Source organism: Ascaphus truei, chromosome 7 (genome assembly GCF_040206685.1).
Source record: "Ascaphus truei isolate aAscTru1 chromosome 7, aAscTru1.hap1, whole genome shotgun sequence".
NCBI classification, from domain to species: Eukaryota; Metazoa; Chordata; class Amphibia; order Anura; family Ascaphidae; genus Ascaphus; species Ascaphus truei.
In genome coordinates, this window is record NC_134489.1 from 17,903,050 (window position 1) to 17,913,177 (window position 10,128).

General features: G+C 46.4%; 1 protein-coding gene across 5 annotated transcripts in view; it reads left to right on the plus strand.

The window, feature by feature from the left end:
* The first annotated feature begins 2,818 nt into the window (after positions 1-2,818).
* Positions 2,819-10,128, plus strand: part of ADPRH (ADP-ribosylarginine hydrolase) — a 15,500-nt gene continuing 8,190 nt past the window's right edge. For 2 of the 5 annotated variants that reach the window (XM_075607129.1, XM_075607130.1), the window contains exon 1: positions 3,426-3,888. Coding sequence is in view for 3 of the 5 variants with exons in the window: in XM_075607125.1 (XP_075463240.1) it covers positions 2,930-2,977 (48 nt within the window). In the remaining 2 variants the exon portion in view is untranslated. Of the gene's footprint in view, positions 2,978-3,425; positions 3,889-8,402; positions 8,522-10,128 lie in introns of those variants that run through there. The other 3 variants (XM_075607128.1, XM_075607125.1, XM_075607127.1) reach the window with 3 other exon arrangements.

Below are 10,128 nucleotides of genomic sequence, written 5' to 3' on the forward strand. Positions count from 1 at the left end.
ACGGTGCGGCCACAGCTTTCGCTCCACTCCACAGCAGGCTTGTAAAGGACATGTCTGCAACAGCTTGCTCTTCAGTGGGGCGCACGCCACGTGTGCTTTCCCCATCAGCCTCCGGTCGCCATTTTGGACTATCCGCACTGCGCGGATCCTCCATTCTTGGGGTCTACATCCTCTCGTAACAGTTATCGTACATGGGGCTCCGTTCTGCGGGGCAGCCACCACACCGGTACAATAAAGATTTGCCCTGATGCACCACCTTGTGTACCTAATGTAGGCTGGACTCGTGTTGCACTACCTCAGGCTAGGCTCACTCTCTCAGTGTCTGCTGTATCTCCTTCCTCCCAGTCTGTGCTCCCTTTGGTAAGTGGTCTGGAATGGGCTAGAGTACTCTGGGGCTTCCATACAGTACTTGGGCGTCTACCTGTCTTGGTTAGCCTAGCGCAGACCCTCTCCAGGATTCCTGACCACGTTAACAGGCTATCCCTTCTGGCATCCTACCAACTAGCACTACCTCAAGGTGACTCGGTCAGCTATAGCCCGGCTCCAAACCCCTCACTCCTTTCAGGCCCCTAGGTCATCCCTGCGAACTGACAAACACCATCAGCCCCCTGACTACCCCTAGGCACCGTCCCAACGCAGCACAAAGTGGCAGCAGACACTTCTCCCTGTTTCCAAGTGACCTAGCTAAAGCCTGTCCTGTTGACAGGTCTGGTATCTCAGCAGCGCCTCCAAATGTAACGGGTTTTCTGGACTGGCCTGACCCACCCAATCTCATATTGGCCCCTGTGGTCTAACCAGTCCCCATTACAGTGTGATTGTGTCTGGTGGTGCACCTGTTGGCTACAGGACTCCTGAGTCTCCCGCATGATGGTGTGTGGGGATGTGCCAACCCAGACAGGCAGCTGAGGTAGTGTGCTGAGTCCTACCTATATCCAGTGCAGCGCCTCTACCTCATCAGGATCCCTGCGTCCGCATGGGGATGGTCCTGGTGAGGAACTCCTCCGTGGTGCTTCTCCCTGTGCAATAACTCCACACTTGCACATGAGAGTGTTGATAATCAGGAACATCTTTATTGTAGGGTGGGCCATGCTGCCCTACACAATGGGGTGTAATCAGCCCTCCATCATTCACCGCACTTCCCTTTGAAAGGTAATGTCCTCCTGAATTAGGGATTCCCTATCCCCGCAGGGATATCTTATTCTGTGCCAGGTCCCTGGTCACAGTCTCATTAATCAGCTCCTATAACATATTGCAAACTACTCCTTTGGCACCTCACCAGGGTGTGAGGGCAAACCTCCATGATTACTGCTGCCATGCCTATAACTTACCAGGCCTTACTGTCAGCAGGAGAGATTTTACAGCATGGTTACATGTGTATTTGCTGGTTTACCCAGAATAAACTCCATTCATTCAATTACTTTGTCCTGTACTTGGTGATAGTGAACCCAGAAGGTTTCGGTGTTAAAAGTACTGGTGTCCCGTGACATAAGTATTTTAAAATATTGTTTTAAAGTGAGAGTAGGGAGGGGTTTGATCTCCAGCTGTGTCCTTTTGTGTGATGTCACTGTGTGATGTCACTGCATGTTAAACAAGAGCTTGTACAGCCAGAGTTCTCCCTCCCCACCTCCTCTTATCTTTATTGGCTCTCTGATAAGGGCAGGGTGGGATTGTCAATCACTTCCCCATTCAGAGGCCCCTAAGGCCTGGGACCTGCTGCGCTCGTTGGCGCGGGCGGCAATGTAGCGAGTTCCCCACCAGCAGGGGAATCCTCGCGAGCCGGTCCCGGTCCCCACTGGCTGCACAGCTGACTACACGATGTGGCGCGTCAGCCGCTAGGAGACACCACAGAATGGTGTTTCCTAGCTTCGACGCGTCACGTGGTGTGGCTGTGAGCCAATGGGGAGGGGAGGCTGCGGGAGGAGGAGAGGCTTCGGGGAGCGGGGAGGAGTGTGGAGTGAAAGCAGCGTGAGTGCCTCTCTGTGTGTGTGTCTGAGTGCGTGCGTGCCTGCCTGTGTGTGTGTATGTGTGTGCCTGTCTGTGTGCGTGCCTGTCTCTGTCTGTGTGTGTGTGTATGAGTGCGTGCGTGCCTGTCTCTGTCTGTGTGTGTGTGTGTGTATGAGTGCGTGAGTGCCTGCCTCTGTGTGTGTGTGTGTGTGTGTGTGTGTGTGTGTGTGTGTGTGTGTGTGTGTGTGTGTGTGTGTGTGTGTGTGTGTGTGTGTGTGTGTGTGTGTGTATGTATGTATGAGTGCCTGCGTGTGTGTGTGTGTGTGTATGTATGTATGTATGAGTGCCTGCGTGTGTGTGTTTTTTTTACTTACCTGCAGCCCATGGCAGCCCGTGGAGGGAGGGGGGGGAAGAGTAGCGGGTCCCTCCGCTCAAGCCACGCCCCCCCCTCCCTGTCAATCCTCCCACTCCCGCCCACCTCCCGCTCCGGCCCCTCACGTCATGGCCGCGCCCCCTCACGTCATGGCCGCGCCCCCCCGACCCGTTTGGCCACGCCCCCCCCCCGCTCCGAGAAAAGTAGCCTGTAGACCGCAGATCGCGGTACAGCGAGTTGCACGCGCCGCCGGCAAGCAAGCCAGCCGTGCGGACGCGTGCAACGGGACCTTAGCCTAAGACATTCAACTTGTGACTAATGTCCAAAAACACACTAGTGCTATTAGCACTGTTAGATATCTTGAAGCAAACCAATTACACTGTTCCATTTTTTTGTTTTCTGTCCGACTATGTGGGATTGTACCTTTAAATATCAGTACAATGCTATTTTGATCCAGCCTGCAGCATAGAAGTAGGTGGAGCTGCGTGACTGAGCTGTGTGTCAGAGCAGCGGTGTATAAATATGTATAAGGAGGGTGGGGAATCAGGAAGTCATTCTGAGTAGACAGCTATATCTACACTGAGCGACTAACTTGCTGCTTCCACTCTCTGCATGAGAAGCCTATCCCGTCACGCACCCAGGGGAAGGGAGCTGCTTCTGGTGAGACTGCACCTCAGACATGTGCGGGGGACTGGGGCAGAACACGGGGGGGACTGAGGCAGAACACGGGGGGGACATGGGCACTGTAACTGTTGTCTGAAGGGCATATATATATATATATATATAAAAATATCCTAGGAAAATAATAGATAATGTTTCTCTATATATAGGAAGACGAGTTGTAAGTTTGTAAATAAAAAAGTAGTGGTACTGGGCATGACCCGAAGTACTGTAACACTAAGGGTTTCGTTATGTCTCCACACCCGAGGTGAGATCATGCAGTAACACTTTTATGCACACACAGGGAGAGCAAACCTGACACAATGTAGGAACTCATACTTACAAACATCTATGGCCTCGGCCATGGTTCTGGTGGGGGGCGTGTCGGGGGGGCGGGCCAGTGACATCACGGAGCTGGTTCGTCCTCATTGGGCGAACCGCTCACGTGACCGGCCCTGCGCTCCGGCAAGGGGGAAAATGTAAACTTTTCCTAAGACCTACGCTTCCGCGCGCTTGCGGAAGCGTAGGCGAAGCCGCTCTCATTGCGGCTGTAGGGGCTCAGTGCCGAGCGGAAGCGCGCCTCCGCCCGCAAGCACCATCCATGGACGCGGCCTATATCCCTGGTTGTGTTTGTATGTTGCGATGCTTTTTCTTGGCGCTTGGTTTTCTTTTTATTCTGCAGTGTAGTTTCCCACTGTATCTGCGGTTTGCTGCAGCTGGTCTCTCTTCCCCTGGAGTGACGGCGACATATTTTAAAGGACGGAATGCATGGTGAAATATTTTGTGCGCAGAAGGTTTAATTGCGCCCTCTGCTGTTTATAGCTGCTTCCTGCACTTGATGCTCTTTCACCACAAATTCAATATACAGGCGGTCCTCGCTTATCCTGTATCTCCACTATAACGGCTGTTAGGTGAGGAACTATTAGACTGCGTGTGTCGGTTTGTTTGATTACAATTGCTATATGCTTGCAGAAATAACCTACGCAGCAGTACACATTGCTTATAGCGTGCACTCTCTTCATCCTGAGTGGAGATACACTGCCAAGGCGATATACCTGGTTTATTTGTCTTTTGGCATTACGTGTATACTTCTGGTTCTCAATTTACATTACACATGAGACTTGTATGCTGCATGTTTCTACTCAGATAGATATATTGTTCTGTCTATAAGCATAAATGAGATTATATCAGTGCTATTGTATTGTATTGTATGTCTTTATTTATATAGCGCCATTAATGTACATAGCGCTTCACAGTAGTAATACATGTGGTAATCAAATAAATATTGTGTATTGATACATTATTTACCTAGCGTGGTTAATCAATAATACACTTGGAATACTACACCATTGCAATATTTGTGCTTGTGGGTATTTGTGTCTAGTTAGATATTTACTGCGTGGCTTCGCCCCGCGACCAGCGAGATACTATTTACCACTTGTACTCGAGCCTATATAACCACTGCTATAGGTATACATAGGATCTAATTTATAGGACGTTCAATACTAATTGGTAAACTTTACGCAGCTTTGTGAGGATTTGATATCAGAAATCCACTTTGACTGTATCATAATTCCAAGCCCTCACTACTCCAGTATGGGGATTGTTATGGATTTCATTTTTAACTATTGAGTGTTATATCTATTTGATGCAATAAATATTTTGTTTTGTATTTTTAGCCTCCCTTTGTAGATAGTGTCCTATATTAGGATAATGACCTATATTAGGATAATGACCTAAGGGCTATTGGTGACTTAAATAACAATGTTTGGCATTGAGTGCATGATTATGGTTATTTTTTTTTTTTTACCCTCTCTTTGGGGTCTGTTCTGCTCTGTTATGGACCAATAAATAGGTCTGCAATCAATCGTCTGTCTGTACCTGCCAAGGGATATGGAACAGTCATTGCACTTGGTGGAAGTCTAGAGAGCTCTCGATTTTGTTTCTTTCTACAAACAGAAGATTTCAGGAGTATTGATCACAGTTTCATAAGAATACATGGCCCGAACAAAGGTTGTCCAGCATCTAAGCCAGATGGATAGGGGAGTGTACTAGAAAAGCATATCCAAAAGCATCTGCAGATGCTTCTTACTAGAAGAAGGTTCTTCAAGTAGCAATGACGTAATTGCTCGTTCAAATGGGGTGTCCCAGTGTGAAGAGGTACAACCAGGGAGACATATTTTGGGGGAAATAAACCATGGATTGTAGTCGGCCTGTAGCTTTAACAATACAGTTTAAGGGTGCATGCAAATCAATAACCATCCAATCCTTTTGTAAGGGATAACTCGCTTTCCCAGTCCCTATCTGCATGGCTGGGAGGATAGGCCTCTTGCCAACCGATGACCCCCAATGAGGTACCTGTAAGCAGGGGGCCCTTTAAGTCCGTCTTTGGGTTGGTGTCCATTGAGGGGCCATCCTGTAATGGGTTCCATTGTCTGCTGGCGGTAGAGGGTCTGGTTTCTGGGTATCTTGCTGGCAGCTTAGTCCTTCTGTGCTCAAGTTCACAGTTCAAGCAGGAGGCTTTTTTACCTGTCCAATGAGCAATGTAGAGACTGGCTAATTGTCTCTAGCTGCACTTAACCAGCTCTCTGCTGGACTCAGCCATTCCTATTTGGAGCCCTATTTATAGAAGGGTTAAGACCCTGTCACACCCACCCTATATGAATAATGTTATCATACTGTAAATCCAATAACATGTACTGTACTGCCCAAGAATTGGAGAATTAACTTACTGCGATTCTGTTTTCCTGTAAGTTCACATGGTAGCCCGTAATTCACTCCCTGTATTTGTGTATAGGATCAATTTTAAAGAAAGTAAATTCATATTGTGTCCAAGTAATGTTTCAAGCTAGGTAAGTACACGAGGAGGGGTTCCAGGTCGCATATCCTCTCTGCCTAATTATGAAAACACTGGTTGCTTGATATAGGAGAATGGGCATCTTCCCATTGCATACAGTATGCTGCCATGGGATCCTACAGGAAAAGAGAATAGTAAGTAAACTTTCCGTGTCACTATCAGGGTACTTTATTTTTGCTAGATGTTATCAGGCTCTCTGTGTGTAGTTGTTTCTTAATTTCTTCAGTTTTTAAACCTCCATGTTTCTGATTTTTCATAATGTTCCTAAATTGACCATCTTGATCAGTTTGCTATATTTGACGTACCGGTGAGATACTTTGCATCACAGGAAACCTTTATTTGTCTCAATGTTCCAAACTGACAAACGGGGTTCATTTGATAATAAGTAGTTTATTGCAATGTATGATCATACTCATTCAAAAGTCTATAAGACTCTCTGCCAGGGAGTGTCCAAGCAGGCCCTTTTATACATTTTCGATTCCTTTGTCTAAAATGTGTTACTAGGCAGATTAAACTAACCATTCCTTAATTCTTAAACCAATCATCTTATAGCTCATTAAACCTGGTTAGAACTGGCCTCAAAACAGCTATGAATAGGTGCTTGGTACACACACTAGGAATGTGGGCGTTACTTTAGTCAGTCGTAAGTCTACTTAGAAGTGAAACTCTCATTCGCACCACACACACATCTTGCACACAAAATGGATACTAGAGACATAACTGACTTTACAAAATGGAAACTGAACATCGCTTTCAATCCTTCTCCAGAGACCCCCCCCCCCCTCCCAGTCCATTTTAGTAATATATCAACAGTATCTTCAATTAAGCAATATTATTTCATCATTTGCATTGACACATAGACCCCAGGCGGAAGTCTAATCTGTTGCCTAATGCATACATTTAGTTTACTATAGTGTTTGCTAAAGCACTAGCAAACAAATGCCTACACAAAGTAAAGGAGGGACAAACGAGAAAGACGTTCGTAAATAAACTGGTATCACAGGAAGTGAGGTTATATGGGTTAGATTAAGGGTTTATTGCTTGTAAAACCTTTTAACTGCCATTGAATACGAACACTGGATGCTGCAAAACATAATGCCCATTATACCACACTGCCCATCACCAATGACCATAACTGTCCAAAGACCAATGGGGACATCCCACCAGTGTTAAAGGAACGTTCCTGTTGGTTATTATTGCAGTGTGAGAAGGCAGCAGAGCTACAGTAGGAACCACACAAAATAAGCATTTCTTACATGGTTTTATGTTTAATCTACTTATTTTAAGTTATACTTTACCGGAAGTAGTAGTAGGTTCAGTGGTTAGAAGTAAACCATGACACTCAAACTTACACATGGCATTTTCAGGGAGGGGTCCTTATTATCCCGCCCCCCTCCATCCCCCAAGAAATACCTTTTTTAAATATAATTGATGGTATTGTATTGTATGTCTTTATTTATTTAGCGCCATTAATGTACATGGCGCTTCACAGCAGTAATATACGTGACAATCATATAGATAACAAATAATATAAATAACACATAAAGGGGAGAAGTGCTTCAGACATAACAGAAACATTTTGGAAAGGGAGTTCTTGCTCCGAAGAGCTTACAATCTAATTGGTTGGTAGGAAGGACCTATAGAGACAGTAGGAAGACATACCGGTAAGTGCGTCTGTAAGGGGCCAAGGTTTAGTTTTACACCGTATACATATCACTCATAGAGCTACTCATATGCTTCCTTAAGCAGGTGTGTTTTTGAGTTGGGTCTTAAAGGTTGATAGAGAGGGTGCTTGTCGGATGTTGAGAAGAATGGAATTCCAGAGGTGTGGGGCAGTCGGTGAGACAGGTTTAAGGTGGGAGAGGGCTTTAGATACAAAAGGGGTAGAGAGAAGACATCCTTGAACAGAACGCACGAGTCGGGATGGTGTATCGTGACAAATTAGGGCTGAGATGTAAGGAGGAGCATAAGAGTATAAAGCTTTAAAAGTGAGGAGAATTGAGTGTGTGATACGGGATTTGATAGGAAGCCAGGAGAGGGATTTCAGCAGGGGAGACGCTGAGACAGATTTAGGAAAGAGTAGAGTGATTCTGGCAGCAGCATTTAGGATCGAGTGTAGGGGAGACAGGTGATAGGCAGGAAGGCCGGACAGCAGGAGGTTACAGTAGTTGAGACGGGAGAGAATGAGGGCCTGAGTCAGAGTTTTAGCAGTCGAGCAACAGAGGAAAGGGCGTATCTTTGTTATACTGCAGAGGAAAAAAAACTGGTTTTGGCTACCTTTTTGAATGTGAGAGAGGAGTCAAGTGTGACCCCTAGGCCGTGTGCTTGGGCTACTGGGTGAATGATAGTACTTACAACAGTAATGTGGAAGGAGGTAGTAGGGCCAGGTTTGGGAGGAAGTATGAGGTGCTCTGTTTTTGCGATTTCAAGTCGGCGGAGGGCCATCCAGGATGATATAGCAGACAATCAGAAACTTTAGTCTGTACAGCAGGTGTAAGGTCAGGGGCTGGGAAGTAAATTTGTGTCATCAGCATAAAGGTGATATTTGAACCCAAGAGATGTGATTAGGTCACCTAGACCGTGTGTGTAAAGAGAGAAGAGGTCCCAGGACAGAGCCCTGGGGTACCCCCACAGAGATCGATGGAGGAGGCGTTAGCAGAAGAGACACTGAAAGCATGATGGGAGAGGTAAGAGGAGATCCAGGATAGAGCTTTGTTACAAATACATAGAGAATGGAGAATGTGAAGGAGAGGGTGGTCCACAGTATGAAACGCTGCAGAGGTCGAGTAATATGATATAAAACAAAATTAAGATGCGCTAACACATTGTGATCTAAACTAAATAAACAAAATATACAAAATAGTGCTTCATGAAAAAGAACTGTTCCCAGTTCAATATGATGGTGTCCAGGAAAATCTGCGCACCTCAATATAATGGGGGAAAAAAGAGAAAAATATATTGTGAAGCACGTTCACAGATTACTTTTAAACAGCAAAACTGGCACACCAGTTTTGCTGTTTGAAACTAATGTAATATGAGCAGAGTGTAATGACCTCTGTCTTTGTCAGCATGGAGGTCATTCGTTATTTTAGTGAGGGATGTTTCAATTGAGTGAGCAGTGCGGAAGCCAGATTGTAGAGGGTCTAAGAGAGAGTAGGTGTTGAGAAAATGGAGCAAGCGAGAAAATACAAGACGTTCAAGGATTTTAGAGGCAAAAGGCAGGAGGGAGACAGGTCCATAGTTAGAAAGACAGGTAGGGTCAAGCTTGCTGTTTTTGAGTAATGGTATGACTGTTGCATGTCTGAAGGAAGAGGGAAAGGTATCAGAGTAGAGGGAGGTGTTAAAAAATGTGTGTGAGCGTAGGGATTATAGTAGGAGCAAGAGGTTTTAGGAGATGGGAGGGAATGGGGTTAAGAGGATAGGTGGTAGAGGGAGAAACTACACATCCTCCTCTGTGACAGCGGAAAAAGTGTCAAGGAAGGCAGGAGTAGTTAGGAACAGGTGTTGGATGGGAGGATACAGAGGGGATGTCCTGACGTATGGATTCCACCGTTTCCTTTAAAAAGTCGGCACAGTCCTGAGGTGAGATGGAGGAAGAACAGGCAGCAGAGTGGTCTGAGTAGGGAGTCAAAGACAGAGAAGAGTCTGCGTGGATTCGATTTGTGCATGTTGATTAGTGAGGAAAAGCATACATTTGTAGTGAAGGAAGTCTGTGAGTGTGAGATTTCCTCCAGAGGCGTTCAGAAGAACAAGTGCAGGAGCGCAGCATGCGCGTATGGTAATTCAGCCAGGGTCTGGGGATAGAAGGGAGAGACCAGCAGAGAAAGCGGGGCATGTGGATCAAGAGAGGACAGGGCAAAGTTGTAGTTCCTGACCACGTTGTCTGGGTCTGGAGCAGAGCTGGGAGGAGCATAAAGTGGAATCAAAAACTGGTAGGTTAATAGTGCGCAGGTCTCTGCAGAAACGAAGGGTAGATGGAGGTGGAGAAGGGAAGAAGCAAGATAGAGAAGATGAGGTGATGGTCAGAGAGAGAAAAGGGGGAATTGGAGAAGTCAGAGTTTTTAGTGAAAACCAGATCTAGATAGTGGCCATCCTTGTGGGTGCTGGCTGCAGTCCACTGTTGAAGACCAAAAGAAGCAGTTAGAGAGAGAAAGCAGGAAGCCCAAGGGAAAGAGGGGTCATCAATACGGCAGTTGAAGTCCCCAAGGAGAAGAACAGGGGAGTCTGAGGAGAGAAAGAGAGCCAGGATTCAAAGTGAGAGAGAAAGACAGAAGGGGGGTGAGTAGAGGTAGGT